General features: G+C 37.1%; 1 protein-coding gene across 2 annotated transcripts in view; it reads right to left on the bottom strand.

Annotated features, from left to right (window-relative positions):
- ctnna2 (catenin (cadherin-associated protein), alpha 2) overlaps positions 1-16,942 on the bottom strand; it is a 1,317,235-nt gene that overhangs the window by 871,477 nt on the left and 428,816 nt on the right. The window contains exon 1 of one of the 2 annotated variants that reach the window (XM_063047107.1): positions 99-599. The exons of the other annotated variant lie outside the window; for it this stretch is intronic. Coding sequence (XP_062903177.1) covers positions 99-104 — 6 coding nt within the window. The 5' untranslated portion in view covers positions 105-599. Of the gene's footprint in view, positions 1-98; positions 600-16,942 lie in introns of those variants that run through there. 2 annotated transcript variants of the gene reach the window in all.

The following is a 16,942-nucleotide window of genomic DNA, read 5'->3' as shown; positions in this document are numbered from 1 at the left end:
AAAAGTTAGAACCACGCAAATTTCAAATAATTTCATAAACAAATATTTCGGGACGAAAATGGTTAAAATTATGCTGCTTTCATTCTCAATGGCTTTACCCTCATTTCCTGTCTCGGTCTTCATCTATTTTACTTCATGTATTTTTTCTCATCTGATTTCTGATGAAATCTTCCAATTTCTCGTTAACAGACGTGAGAATATTTCATTTCCACCAGCTTCAACATGCCAAACAGTCCAGTTCCTGGAGCCAACCTTTTCTCCCTTTCAGGCTGAAGCCATTCAGAGAACTAGCGGCTGACACTTCTCCACACTGACATGTCAATTATATTCTCAGACTAGTTACTACCGTGAAATTTCAGGCAACATAACATGTCAGGGACCAAATAACATATGACTTCCAAATTTCAAAATGGCTTCATTCTGGAGCCAAACTTGGTACCAGTCTCTACAATACACTGAATTGGCACGTCGCTTTGCTGTTGTGATATTCTAGCAGAAGGTTGATTGGTTTATCTAAGCTTTATTACACATTTCTTCTTTATTCGTCAAACTGTATGCTTTGATTAATTTTGTTAACTGCTTACTTGCCAGTCTGTCTTCCTTCCCCCACTATTCTTATTTCCCAATATACACTTAGCTCCATTTCCTGGCTAGTACCCCTTGTTCCTTAGTACTTGTGAGTGTTTACTCTCACGGTACAAGGACGGCACTGCCAATTTTGAGAGTGGTTTGCACCTGATCTTCGTAACGAACGCAACTTAATTGGACTCTCAACATACATCACTTATGAAAATTTAACTATATTAAAATTAAAACAAAAATTAATTACGTTCTTTTTTACAAAATTCAGTGGCCTATTGAAATGAAGTAGGGATTAAGTTATCATATACAAAAGAAAACTAAATACCGCCATCTACTGGCGGTTGCTTTCTTTGCGGGCATTTTAAACGTTTACAAGGAATTTGTTTCCCCTTTTCAGATCAGCATTTAGTGTTTATCAGCCACCAAACATACGAGATGATTTGAATCACACGAACAAACCTGCAGTAAAAACAAATCTGGGTTTACGAAATACTAAGAAAAAAACCTTATCAAAGAGCTACAATTCAATACCTAAAACTATAAGGGACACAGACGCAGTTGACACTTCTATACGCCAGCATACAACCTATTTACTTAACCTTGCTTTTAAGTAACATCTTTTTAACCTATTTTTCTTTTTATCATAAACTTTCATGTTTGCACATTATCCCATTGTAAAGCACTTTGAACTACATCGTATGTATGAAAAGTGTTCTATAAATTAGTTATTACTAATGCATTTATAACGTCACACGTGTTTATTCCGTGGACCTACAAAATATATAATCGCTTAATTTCGGCGAAATAGAACTCATTTCTTCCCGCGACACGACCCAACCCACTACACCCACAATGTATCTGTTCTAATAATGCAGTGTGGAGATAAACAATAATCACAGCATTGCCGGGGAATCAGCGGTGAAGACACAATGAGAAATAGCAATGGAAAGTGAATGGAAGGAGCTCCACTTGATTTACTAAAGGAATACATTTCAGATTTGTAACCCGCTGCTTTAATAATTTATTAATAAGTTATAAAAATGTTTTATTCTTGGCAAAACAACTGGGGTTTAAAATGGAAAGGGAAAGGACTCAGTTTCAACGCGGACACTTTTGTTCCTTACGTACACAGTCCTCCAGTGCTCGCCGCGAAAACATTTCTAAAACTCTTCAAGGGCAACCGTTCTGATTACTATAATTTCCAAACAACGGCGTAGCAAGCAGTTAAAGGCATACATCAGTAGCAAAGGTGTAAAATACAACTACCAAATTATTAAATTAAGATTTAACGACCATTACTTGTTATATCAATATAGGTTTGGTTCTTTCCATCAATTATTTTCTATTTTCGTTTCCAAGCCGTAACAATTAAAAGTGAGAGTCTTAATACCTAGTAATTCCTCCACTGGGGGTCAATAATTTAAGAATAAAACGTAATTATCAGTAACTCAACCAAGTCACCACCGGATTGTGCTAAAAGCCATCTGCTTTAATATGGGCAAAATTAGCCATCCTTACCCATACTGGACAAGACATGACTCCAATATGGCTGGCATTTGGTTTGGAAGGACTATTAACACTGGACTTTCCAGCAACGTCCACATCCCTTCAACGAATACACACACACACACACTTGCAGTTCAGTGACTACGGCTTTTTACTTTCATCTCTACGTTTTCCTAAACAAAATTTCCCATACTGGTAATGGAATTTACAAGCTAATCATTTTCCAACGTTCAAAAGTTAACTTCTCGAGAAACAAAAAAAAACTAGTAAATTCACAAGTAACGGGGTTGAAAGTCTTCATCAGAACACTAACTGCAAGGCGTACCGCATTTAGATAGCCAGCCTCTTCACTAACACTTCGTATTTACTTCTGACACATGAGACAATTTCCAGTGCATCAATTCGGTAAAAATGCTGAGTACTGAATCTATCTTGATGTAGGGTCTCGACCGGAAACCTTCACCATTCCTTTCGCTCCAAGAGTCTGTTCGATCCGCTGAATTCCCCCAGCAAATTGTCATTGTTTTCTCTCCAGAGTAGTTTCTTGTGTCTCCATGCTACAAGTGTTTATTTTTTTGTCCTCTGATTAAAGGAGTGGGTAAGGAATAAACTCTGAGACAATGCCTGACCCTGCAAATCTTGCTGAAAAAAGATGTGTATCTGTCAAAAAAATCAAAAGACCCAAGATTTGGTACTGTAACAGAAGGACTGGCTTCTTGAGAGTGTGTTGTATTAATCACTAAACCGTCGAAGCCTCTCATCTTAGAATGAAAGGCCAAGACCGTTTTTTCTTCTGCCTTCTCGCTGACCTTACAACTGGCCATATTTTCTTACTCAACATAAAAGGGCCATCACAGTGCACACTTTACTGCGGCAGTGATTAGTCATGTTTTACATCGATTGGTTTAATTGAAAACAATACTAGGGTATTCACCACGCTCTCACAGATTGACACATTTCAGCTAAACTTTAACATAACTCGGAGCAATTATTTTGGATGCGATTCGAATTACTAACTTACCCTTTTTTTACACTTACCCTTGATCAGAGGCATATTTTTAAACTCATTCTTTTATTACAGTTTATTTAGTTCCGAGATGTTGCAGTGAATTCCCCTTTCATTGTTTCTACCAGGCGGGAACTGCGTGAAACCCCAGAGAAAATCTAAAAGCAATATTAGATCAATTAGATCCTTCCCCTCTGAAACTGCACTCCTTGGGGTCGCAAGATATAATCTTCGCCATTTTGGATTATCAATGGGTGTTCCCCGATTGTAGTTTCTAGAGTTCATCGACTGCCCGAGTCAATGGTTCTCAAGAAAGCCCTTCGTTAAACCTACTAAATTAAGTTGTTCTAGCGAGCTCAGAGATCATCTTAACCAAACTCTACTGTCACTCCACTAACCCCAACAAAGAATCCCGCGCATGTCTCAGCTCCCAGCTTGCATTCTTCGCACTGCCAATTGCTAACTCCCGGTTTCGTGCTCGGAATGTACAATAAACTCTCAAAATTATTCTGGGCGAGCAGCACAAGTTGTTGTGTTACTGTACGCTAATTATTTTTTTCCCCGTTTCTATCCCCGTCTATTCGTCTCCCTCATTTTGTCCCAAATGCAAACAGTTCGGGATCATTATTGCAGCTGGATGAAACCTTCAGCAAAAAGCTCTAATCTGTCGCTGGAGAACGCTGGAACGCATTTTAATGCATGCCCAGAAGGATCTATACTTCTCCATGTGATCTACTCTTTCGTTTGATTTAAAACTGAAGGGTTTTTTTCTTTGTTGCTCTCGGCATTCGCTGTTGTCCCCCCTTCTCCCAAGTTCTGATTCCAACCTGTAGTAAAATTGATAGCACTTTTCTCGACGATCAGCTTTAACACATTAACAATAAAGGAACAAGGGTGCCACCTAGTGATCTGCTGTAATGTTTACACCCAGTAAAGTCATGATGACCTGAAGGATATGGGGAGAGGGGGCGGAATGCAGTAATGCTGAACAATTTTAAATGACCACCATTTGAGAATATTCTTGCATATGACTTTTCTATCTCAAATGTTTATCGGATGTTCCGTGGTTACTTGTTTGTGTTTGGCAACATGATTATATAAAAATAGAATGAACCAATTGAGACTGTACCACAATGAACAGACCTCTTAGTTCCTGAGGTGTAAATTTGATTCTGTATTGTTATCTTGGCAGTCTGTCTGTTACCATATTAGTACAGAAGTATAAATGCATAATATTTTTCTCCCTCGATTCTGTTGGTGATGATTGTGGTTTATATGGCTGGATCTTACAGAATACTGAGTACAAAGAAAAGAAATCAGAAACTTCTGAATCTTCAATGAATTGAGGGAAAATTACCTCTACAGTAAACACTACATTAATGGGACAATATATACATTTAATTTAAATAATTTCCTCTAATAACCCCTCAGTCAGTAATTGTCAGTTTTCTTGGAGCAAGAAAACTATTTTCATATTAAAAGTTTGGGAGTGCACAACTGTTTGGAATTCATAAACTGTTTTTAATCCAAATTTACAATTACTAAGTAGTCAGTGAAAGCCTAGGTTGTCTTACAACATGACTTAGCAGTTCAACCACCATCTTGTTACATCCCAAAGAAGAGCGAGTATATTGTTCAGTATCAGATTATATTAATGCTGTCCGTAATAGCAGTATTCAAGGAGATACTGTATACAATATTTAAAAGGGCATCAGTCAACATTCCTACATGTACTGGAAGTAAGACCATAACATGTACTTGGTATTAACCTCCTCCCTGATAAATGTCAATCAGGAAGCATGTTCTTCATTTTCCATTATTTACTGTTTAAGAATGGACCGTATGACCTCTTCAGCCTCCTCCACAATACAGGTCAATCTGAATTTACGATTCAACTCAATTTTTCAGCCCGATCCCCATTAACCTTGTTCAAAAATCTCTCTCAGACTAACATATATCTTATAATTCGCAGCTGCCTTGCAGTGGAAAATTACAAGACTCACAGCTCTCTGAGAGTAGAGAAATTCCATCTTATCACAGAAACAAATGAAACTAAGAGTAGGAATAGGCCGGCTAAATTTTCAAACCTCTGCAATGATCACAGCTAACCCACAAGCTCAATATCATATACCTGCTGTTTACCCTACCCCCTGAAATCTTTCATATTGAGAAATCTAACTATCTCCTTAAAATATATTTAGTGGCTTGAATTCCACTGTCTTCTGTGGTAGAGAATTCCATAGGTTCGCTACCATTAAGGTGAAGAAATTTTTCCTCATTTCAATTTTAAATGACTTGCCCTATATATAATGAGACTACCATCCCTGATTATACAGGGCCCCACTAAATCTGAGAAACATTTTTTCCTGAATTCAGCCTGTCAAGCCATGGCAGAATTTAACATATTTCAATAAGATATTCTCTCTTTCTTCAGAACTCTGGTAAATTTAGACAATAAGATCATAAGACATAAAAGCAGAATTAAACCATTTGGCCCATTGAGTCTGCTCTGCCATTTCATCAGAGCTGATCCAACTTTTCCTCTCAGCTGCAATCACTGCCTTCTCCCCTATCCCTTCATGCCCTGACCCATCAAGAATCTATCACCTTCTACCTTAAATATACATATAGGCTACTTGATCTAGCCACTGCTTCTAAGAATAACCTTCCTGAAAGAAGACATTTAAAACTGTACACAGCATTCCAGGCATAGATTCACCAAAGCCTTTGAAAGATGTTTAAATCAAAGTTACATTAAACCATCAAAATATCAGTTTTGGCCCTCCTTTTACACGTTAACACATCTTGCTAGCGAGCAGAAAAATCCACATGGAACTTCTGCTAAGTAAACTGTCAACCACATTTTAGCACAAGTTGGTCCACTCATACATTGCATGTGCATTATAACAAGAAATGATTATCGAGTGCCTTGCAGGTCAGATTCCAGTGTATCTGACCATTCAATCCTTCGCTGAACTCACATCTCAGTTCAGGGCTGGTAACAGGTCTTCCTAAGCCAAGAGGCCTAGTGGATATCTGATCTGGCCCCTCAGCTATACCCAGCAAGGGCCCATTTATTTTAATAGGGTCGTCAATTTTAGGGAATGTTATACTACATTTATTGTTTTATTGTCAATTATATTTAAATAATGTGTATTTATTTTAATTAAACATACTCAGATTTTTCTAAATATATTTAATCACCATAGACAATGAGGGGCAGTTTGACAATACATCACAGCAGAACAGCATCAGGAATGTTTGTGGGCACAATATATGATGCACCGTCTAAGGCGTAATCATCACTCACAACCACCATGTTTCACTCGACAGCCCAGAGGCCACATGTATGTCGGGAGTCACACGTTAAATTCAATGAATTGATATGCCTAGCATGTCTACTCAAGGCATAGGCTATCTTATATACAATTCAGGCTATTTGTTCCATTTCCAGCTTCAATGCTTAATGTCAGAGTTACTATTCATTATAAAGTACAACTGTAAGAAGCACTGTGGATTGGTTGGAAGCAAGAGGTGTTCATTAGTGATATTTAAGTCTGTCAAAAAAAATATATAGTGAATACCATGAACAAGTCTTCTTTTCAAAAGAGACTGCATAAAGACCTTTGCTATGTACAACAGAAATTGCAGTTTTACAAAATGATAATGAAGCAGGAGCTGACCTTTGGGTTATCCGTTTGCATGGTCATGTAAAATTAAGTTTTCAGCATTCAATTTTACTCCCTATTCATTATGAGCATGATCGAGTAGCAATGAACAATGTGGCATTCTTCAAATAGGGTTTAGCACATTTATATTCAAGAGGTTCTTAAAAAATGGCACAAATTTCCTTACGATCTATATGTACTGTGCAGAAAGTATCTCTGAAGCTATTTCTGATTAAGATACAAGAAGCATTAGGGTACACTTCAGAGTGCCAGTATGAGACTGGTTAATAGCTTGTTGGAGGAATGGTTAAAACACCAGACAAGAAATTGATGAGCACAGAGAACAGAGTATATAAAAGAGCTGTAAATTCAGATCTTAAAAGACATAGCATCATCTATTGTACTGTTTGTAGGCAAGAAAACTAAGAGCTCTTGAAATACCATTGCTCACTCCGCATTATCTCAATCATTCTAACAAAGAGACACAGAATTTATGTATTAATATTCTCAAAACTAATACTTATATTTGACTCACAAACACGAGGAAATCTGCAGATGCTGGAATTTCAAGCAACACACAAAAAAGTTGCTGGTGAACGCAGCAGGCCAGGCAGCATCTCTCGGAAGAGGAACAGTCGACGTTTCGGCCTGAAACGTCGACTGTACCTCTTCCTAGAGATGCTGCCTGGCCTGCTGCGTTCACCAGCAACTTTTTTGTGTGTTTCTTATATTTGATTGACTTATTTCTTTCTGAGCTTCAATCTTTACTTTGGGAATGAATCCTCAGAATTGAAGTTTCCGTTTGTTAAAATGTAGTGGGAATTCTATACTCTGGATCATTAAACTACAGATGGCATCATGGGAGCTTTATTGTACCACACACTAACTTTTAAAAGCTTTGTTAGGTTAAATGTTTAAATAAACATTTTATCATCTGAAAGGAAGAAAAAAGATGCAATTTGCAGGAGAATATGTCAACAGAGTGGCAGACAGAGCAGGTAACAGTAACAACCATTATTCAAGAGATAACCTAAAATATGTATTTTTTTTAGCCACAGCGGTATAAAGCATCTGAAATTAGCTTGGCTAAGACATTCAAATAGAATATGGCATACATAGCCACAAGGTGCTATGCTTTTGAGTGAGGTAGGAATTCAGGTTGATCAATTTTCCTCACTTGACATGTCACGAGTCTTCCCCCTACCATCAGATTTCTGAACAGTCCATGAACCCATGAATACCACTCTTATTATTACTCTATTACACTATTTATTTTTGTAATTTATACCAAGTTTTGCTTTGCACTACACTGCTGCCACAGAACAACAAATTTCATGGCAATTTCCCAGGACATTGGAAATACTTTTAAAAAGTGCGTGGGGACTTTAAGTTCACCCAGCAGTGCATATGGAGCCATAATTTTAATGATCTATCCATAGGACAATACTTCCTACAGTACATGACTGCCTCAATACCACACTGGAGTGTCTTTTTGAAACCTATTTTGGGACTGTCACCATAGTTAATGGATACGTCAGTAATGGCAAACAATGTCCCTGAATTTATCCTGTTGAGTTCAATGGAAATTGTAGGTTTCAAGGACCGTATATCTCATTCTTCTAATCTCAAGAGAGTATAGGCCCATTCTATTTAATCTCTTCTTATTTGACAAACCTGAAATGTTAAGTATCATTCCAATGAACTTTAGTTGTGTTTCCTCAATTACAAATGAGACAGGAACCCAGAACTTTTCAACTCAGAGGTGAGAATACTACCACTGAGTCACAGCTGATACTTACAAGACCTTTCTACTGCTGTAGCTACAGCAACTTCAACACCTATGCCTTTTTATAGTATCTGCAACATAAAGTAGCATGTTAAAGTGTTTCATGGATCATGAATCCAGGCAAAAGGAACTTGAAAATATGACCCATGGCAAAGCTGTGGTTTTCTGATGTTTGAAAATGCATTGTGAATGACACATTTTATATAATGAGTTTCAAACATTTGAAACAGCTGAACATCACATCACCAGTCGTGGAATGGGGAAAGATAGATAGCACTTATGACTGAAGTCACAGGCTAATATTGTTTTTGAGTGCAGATCCAAAGGTGTTTTACCTCAGGAGATATATAGGTGGTTATTTTGAAAAAGAAAGCAAGCAGTCAATTACAATGTCAGCTAGGATGGAAGCCAATGAGGAAAACATGGCAAATGTTTGTGGAAATGCAGTTGAGTTTATTTCAAAGTTCAAAGTAAACTTATTATCCCAGTATATATGCAGCTGCAATGCTCAGTATCTTCATGATAAGTAATTAATTAACTAATCGTCCACTCCATTCATCACTGCAAGTGTAGTTCCAATATGCACTCTCTATAAGAAGCATCCTATCAACTTACTCATTTTGACAGCTTCTCAGCCTAAAGTAAATGTAACAAGATCATGAAGACATCATGAGAGTTCCCCTTCAGGTCATACAAAACTGTAGTTTGATATGATAGGTTAATCAAAGTACTTCTATGGCTACTAACATATATAAATACAAATTTATGAGTATTCAGAGAGGAAAGTGGCTAAAACTTGAGCTTCCTGTGCTAGTTAATATCATGGCTCATCTGAATTCCACAGTCCAGTCTACTGACAGTGACTTTGCTTCTTAGATATCTATCTGTTTTACCTTTAACATATACAAAGACTCATTCATTTCTTCCCTTCGAGGAACAAAGCCCTACATTTCTGTGAGAATAAACTTCACCTCATCGCTGCTGTAGGCAGGTGACTACTAATTTTTAAACAATAACTTCTCATTCTGTGGACATTGTCTCCTCATCCATTGAGTCAAAATTCTGCAGGATTTTCTAAGTTTCTGTTAAATCATCTCTCCTTCTAAACTTAAGCAGTTATAAACCTGTCCAATCTTTCCATTTTTGATAACAGTTAACTGAACCCTGTCAGAATTACTTCAAACAAGTTAATGCTTAAATAATGAGACCAGTACTGAACACATTTCTCCAAAGGAGGTATGACCAATGTTCTATATTAATGATATATAACTTCACAAGTAATTGTATTGTGGGAATATCACCAGACAGAGACGGCAGGCATTCACGAAGTAAACACAATAGCACCTCCTCAGTGTAACTAGTGCTGGATAATAAATAAATCTGGCTAATTCTTACACTGAGTATAATAAAAATGCAAATCCCTTGCTGCACTATCTCAAACTCTGTGGCAAGCTCTCATAGTTTTGATTTCCTATCCACCTAGAACTGGATTAAGATGGTATAATCTACTTCCAGTAAAAGTCCATTAAACTAATGGATTAGGAAGCAGTTTATAGCAAGAATCTGATCAGGATTCATGACCAAATCCCAGAGATGGGAAAATTGGGCATTCAGCTACTGGTCTATATAAACTCTCATGAACAAATACTGAACTATTGTTTAAACTGTACTTAAATGATATCTGTCATAGAGCATCATTTAAAAACCTGACACAAGAGAAAGAAAAGATTTTGAATGCAGTTAATTTATTGTATGCATTACTTTGTGTCTCTTTTTCCAATTTTTTTACTCCCTTTGCACACAACAGTCACAGATGGAAATGTCAGAAGACAATCTGTTTATTGGTCTCTGCCAATACTGTCCTATAGCCAAGTGTAAGGAGAATGCCAAGATATGGTTGTCCTCTGATGTGGTTGTCCTCTGAAAAACCCCACCTAAAAATTTTACAAATAATATTAAGAGTGTAAAGCTTGATCTGGTTATCCCAAAGGCTTAAAATGCTTGTTGTCAATGCACAAGTGTATTACTATTTCTACTAGCCAACAAAGGGCTGATGATTTTCAAATATAGGCCTCTTGTCCTGTTTCAGCAGACTTTAGGGCTCCCTGATGTCTCAGCATAGAAAGGTTAATGCAAGGTCAGGATCCCAACTCTCAGTCAGGAGCTGAAATGACTCATCATCCATTCAAGTTAGCCACTGCAAATGTTTACCACCTCAAACATAAGAAATCACCTTGTAGCTTAATACGTTGACAGATGGCGATGGTGCATCTCCCATTAAGAAACCAACAAATCTTTGGCCAGGAGGTCAGAGAAGAAAATGGTGGAAATAATAATCATTATCCCACTTGTGGAAATATTTCATGTGCATGCAGTGAATTCAGTTCAATTTTGACAGGATTCTAACTCTGTTCCTAATAAGTTTAAAATTAAAAAAATAGAAAACTGTCAATCAACCTTGGAGTTATCAATATTGAAACTAATTCTGCTTAATAACTGAAGGCCATCAATTTAAAAGTTTGAGCTTACTGAATTGTCATCTGCTATCCAAATAAACAAACATTTTCAGCACAATTTCTACATGGAGACATTGATCAATGTTTCTTTATCATTATCAATTTGTTCAGATATATAAAAATAAATTTCATTACAAAGGAAGTTATATATCAGACTTCTCTGGAGTCTTATCAATTACTGATTGATCATGTTTTATTCTGCAGTAAATCAATGTATGATTATATTATATGATGAGGATGCTTCAAGTGACAAACAATAATTTTCTTAAAGTGTTTTTTCTGCTCAGGTGATATGGCCAGAGTTGTGTATTTAATATTTCAGTAATATTTGAGTAATATTGTAAATATATTGTTCGGTTAAGCACTCTTCATTGTTTACAAACACATTGCAGATTATCTGTAAAAGTTCAGCACGTAAATGGCATACATCAACAAGTCACCACACGATGTGTGTGTGCTTCACTAAAAGTAAAAAACAAAGTTAGGCTCACATTCCCTGCTCGCTCTGTTTTCCTGCTTTTAATTAGCTTTTATGGTCGAAGTTACAAAACGTAATTGCTAATCTTAATCTAAAATTACTATCAAGTGCTTAGTAACTTGTTACAATAATTTCTAGTATATGATATTAGTAGGTGGCACAGTAGTGTAGCAATTAGTGTAACATTTTACAGCGCCAGCAATCATAAGATCAGGGTTCAATTTTTACTACTGTCTATAACTAGTGCTCATCACCACTTGGGTTTTCTCAGGTGCTCTGGTTTCCTCTGAAAATCCAAAGACATACTGTACAAGTTAGGTTTAGTTAGGTATGGGCATGTTATGTTGGTCCTTGAAGCATGGCGACACTTGTGGGCTATCCCCAGTACATTGCAAATGATTACACAAGTGACACATTTCACTGTATGTTTTGATATTTCAATGTACTGTACATGTGATAAATAAAGCTAATCTTTATAAAGCCAATTTTTCAAAATAGCATGTGAGTTTAATGTTATGTACCCGGATACATATATTTTTCATGACTAATTTAATGGCTATTTTTGTGTAACTACATAAATGTCAAGCATTAGGCCAAGATCTCAACATCAGAGAACTAATCTCACCTCACAATTACAAAATTCAAAACATGACTGAGAACTGTAAAATCTCCAAACCTGTATCATGAAAACAGATATAGTCTGTAACAGAAAATATAAAATTGTGAAAGAATTCCCTTATGTTGTAATCACTTACATTTTCTTTGTGGAAAATAGCTAAAAATTCTAATTTTGGACAGTCACACCAGGATCAACAGGTTGCAAAACCAGTAACAATAATATATAATATTTGGGCAAGTATATAATGTAACTCTGCCATGGACTGACCCAAGCCCGGCTGTGAAGGGAGGAGGGTTAGGCAGGGGGTTAGCAACCCCATTCAATAAAAAAAAGGCTACGGAAACACTAATAGAAGGTCCAAATACCTCATCCCTGGGAGAGGTAGGATCTTTGACTAGAAAGCGGATGAAGTCGTGTGGTGAAACCTGCAAGTCCATGGCAGTAGCCTATGGGTAAAGGCATATAATATCATTTTCATTTCACACCTTCTCCACCCCCCCACCTCAACCACAAAAAGCTTTATGAAGAGATTAGTAGTTGAAGGAATTTAAAAGGAGAGTCGAATATAGACAGAAGATTCTCTCCAAATAAAGTAAAACGAAATATAGTTTTTTTTAAAAAATCAATGACACTTTTTGTTTTTATTGCTAACTGCAGATCAAAAATCCTGACTACTCCTTTAAAAATTCCACAAATATAGAGTGTGGTTGGCAAAGAAAATCATAAACACTAGAGATTCTGTGGATGCTGTAAATCCAGAGTAACACACACAAAATGTTGGAGGAACTCAGCAGGTTAGGCAGCATCTATGGAAAAGAATAAACAGTCGATATTTCAGGCCAATAAAGTGTCTGATGAAATCTTGATGAAGGGTCTTGGCCTGAAATGTTGAATGTTTATCCCTCAACATAGATGCTGCCTGACCTGCTGTGTTCCTCCAGCATTTTGTGTGTGATGCTAAAGTACAAAATCATATTGCACTTTCTCCATTAGAGCAAAAAAGCTATGAGCCAATTTTCAGATTTGAAGGGCTGTGAAACAAAGAACATGAAGACCACTACAGTGATTTCAAGTTCCAATCAGACAATAGCTCTGTTACTGTTCAGAACAGATAAACTGATCTTGGAGAAGGTACAGCACACTCATCAGAATGACACTAACGCTAAAATGGTTCCATAATGAAAATAGCTTTTGCAGATAGGGCTTGGATTCCCTTTATTGCAGAAGATTAAGGGATGATCCAAACTGAGATGTTTAACACGGATTTACTAAGTAGATTGAAAGAAACTGGTTATTTTGGCAAAGGAATCCAAAACATGAAGCCACATGATAATTAGTAGTAGATTATTCAAGTAGTAGTAGTAGTAGTCATACTTTATTGATCCCGAGGGAAATTGGTTTTCGTTACAGTTGCACCATAAATAATTAAATAGTAATAAAACCATAAATAATTAAATAGTAGTATGTAAATTATGCCAGGAAATAAGTCCAGGACCAACCTATTGGCTCAGGGTGTCTGACCCTCCAAGGGAGGAGTTGTAAAGTTTGATGGCCACCGGCAAGAATGACTTCCTATGACGCTCAGTGCTGCATCTCAGTGGTCTCTGGCTGAAAGTACTCCTGTGCCCACCCAGTACATTATGTAGTGGATGGGAGACATTGTCCAAGATGGCATGCAACTTGGACAGCATCCTCTTTTCAGACACCACCGTCAGAGAGTCCAGTTCCATCCCCACAACATCATTGCCCTTACGAATGAGTTTGTTATATCAAATGCAATATCAGGAAACCCTTATTTGTAAAAAGAGTATCTGAAGTGCAAATTTCCTCCCCAAGAAAGCAAGTTTAGTCTATTAAAAAGAAAATGTAAAATATAGGAGAGATATTTGTTAATTAGGGGTAGATGAGTAGAGTGAATCAAGATGGTGATAATTTACTTATGGTACATTGCCGCCAATCATAATGGCCAAATTATCTTCATACAAAATATTTTAAAGTTATGAAAAAGGTGACGGGGATACACCATATGCACTTGCTGGGGAGTCAATAGTGAAAGGTCATGAAGTAAAACATATGATGACAAAATCTTTTTTAGGTTTTACTGGAAAGAAGAGGTGGTTAGAAGAACTATCTTGATGCACAAATTGTTAATGTTTGTAATTTTCCAGCAGACAGAAATCATTTCTTCTTTTAAAGGAAACATTGGATAAATGTTTAAAGTAAAGGCGGATATGTTGATGAATATGATGCAGAATGGAACATTTTTGAACGTACAGGTAAGGCATTGGTAGCAGGAGATTAACAATGTCTTTCTATACTGTATGCCAATATTGTTCCATGATATATCCAAAACACTCTCAACACATACAGTACAATAATGCACAATGTGAGCACCATAGCCCCTCTGCTGCCAAAATTCTCTGGGTAACTTGCCTGTCACTTGAGCATCAGAAGCATTACATCAAGAACTGGAAAGGCTGTGATGCAGGAAGAAACAACATTTGCAGCACCATACTCACACTTCACTTGTTTAATCTGATCTAATCTAATCAAAACTAATCTAATCTAATAACAGCAGTATATTTCAAATCTGCTTATGTTGCTGTAACAGTCTCAATCTACTACCAGCCATGATGTTACTTTCTTCTTTATCACTTCTCTCTACATCATTTGTGTTACTCAGCCAAGGTATGCACAGTTTCTGGATAGGTTGCAAGGCTACAAAAACATATTCTCATTTAAAATGAGAATGGTTGACACCAGTCACCTCTTGCATTTACATAGAAGATTTACATTTTAAAATATCCCAGCACAGTCCACAGTACAGTGAGACAAAAACTGGCAGCAAGTGAAAGAAGGAGAGATTAAGATAGATGGCTAAAAGGTTGATAATTTGATTATGAATTTCAAAGGAGGAAACAGAAGTGAAAAGAGAACTTCACAAGAGAAGTAAAGAGTTTAATGCACAGATAGCTGACATGACCAAATATGACATGGTGAAAGAAGGAAGGAAGTATAAATTGGTTCACTAGTTCTTGAGAATAGACAACTGAAGAGTAGCCAAAAATAAATATTAAGAATTATGCAAGGCTTTAATAGTGTATACTTAAGGAAAATTTTCAGTTTCAGAGAAGAACTGAATACCAGCCATCAATCTGAAGTTGCCAACAAGAAATCGACTAGGGAATTTACTTGAAAGCTTTACCAAAATTGGAGAGAATGTGCAGTAACACTGAGCACTTGAGTTGAATAGTCAACACATTGAATGAGGAGGAGGAACAAACATTTGAAGAAAAATGGAATAGAGAATTTTGCTGATAGATTTAGGCAAGGTAAGATGTTTCAACACAAATCCTGCCATGGACTGGTTGGACCAGTTGACCTGTTTCTGTGCCATACCAAATCTACATGGGAGATCAAAGATTATGGGGCCAATGAAGGCTACAAAAAAAAAAGAAAGCCATGAAAAAATATGAACATGCAATAAAGGGCTTTGAGATTGATTCTTGGTGAACCTAGCCCGGTGTAGGATGATAAAAGAGCAGGATTAGATGTGGGTTAGAATAAGGAAAGTAAAACTTAAATTGATCTCAATTTATGGAGATTGTAGGGGAGCAGTCAACTAAGAGAACAGAGGAATAGGCGTCTGAATAATTATTGATAGATTTTCTGACCAACTTGGCCTCCAGTGGAGATCTCATACTCCACCCTCCACTTGAATGAATTTATTACTTCAGTACCACCCTGATCCTCAAAAGCATTCCTAAGCCATGATCATCTTCTTTACCCTTTCCCTTCTCCATTCCAATCGTCTTTTCATCTGATTCTTTCCCACACTACCCCAATCCTGACTACACAGCAGAAGACATTCTCCTGCTGCCCATACCCACACTTCACCTAAATGCCCTTTTGTTGCCAGTGCTTCCTGTCTTTGTATATCAGATAGTACATTAGCACATTTTTGTTTCTAAAGATAGACCATAAGAAATAGGAGCAGAATTAGTAATTTGGTCCTTCGAGTCTGCTCTGCCATTCTATCACGGCTGATTTATTATCTCTCTCTCAACCCCATTCTCCTGCCTTCTCTCCATAATATTTGACATCCTTACTAAACAAGAACCAATCAACCTCCACTTTAAATAGACCCAATGACTTGGCTTCCACAACTGTCTGTGGCAATGAACTCCACAGATTCGCCACCTTCTGGCTAAAGAAATTCCTCCTCATCTCTTTTATAAAGGGATGTGCTTCTATTCTGAGGCTGCACCCTCTGGTCCTGGACTCCCACACTATAGGAAACATCCTTTCCACATCATCTCTATCTATGTAATCAAGAAAATGTACCGTATCCACTCAGCCATCAGCTTGATTTGAACTTCGTAGAAGTGGGTAGGGAGAGGAGGAACATATGATCACAATGTTCATTAATGTCCTACTGCAATGTCCATTCATTTAGTCTAACAGAAGGAGTGGAGACATGAAATTGGTGCATAAGAGGTAAAAGTCAAATAGACCAGCATACATTTCTAGATGATATCACCATGACACCATAAGACATAGGAGGAGAATGAGGCTATTCAGGTACGCATTCAGTACAGATAAACAATACATCTCCATGCTCTGTACAGCTCAGCCGTACATCGCATTTAATCAATAAACCAGCAGAAAGACTTACTAGTGTGCCTGAACATGATGTCTGCAGTATTAGTTAAACCACTGCAAACTCCAAATCAGTACAGCTAAATTTTCACAATTTTGTACTGGATATAATAAATACAGTT

This window comes from Mobula hypostoma, chromosome 4, assembly GCF_963921235.1.
Source record: "Mobula hypostoma chromosome 4, sMobHyp1.1, whole genome shotgun sequence".
NCBI classification, from domain to species: Eukaryota; Metazoa; Chordata; class Chondrichthyes; order Myliobatiformes; family Myliobatidae; genus Mobula; species Mobula hypostoma.
The sequence above is the reverse complement of the archived record's forward strand: the minus strand, read 5'-3'. Positions and strand labels throughout refer to the sequence as shown.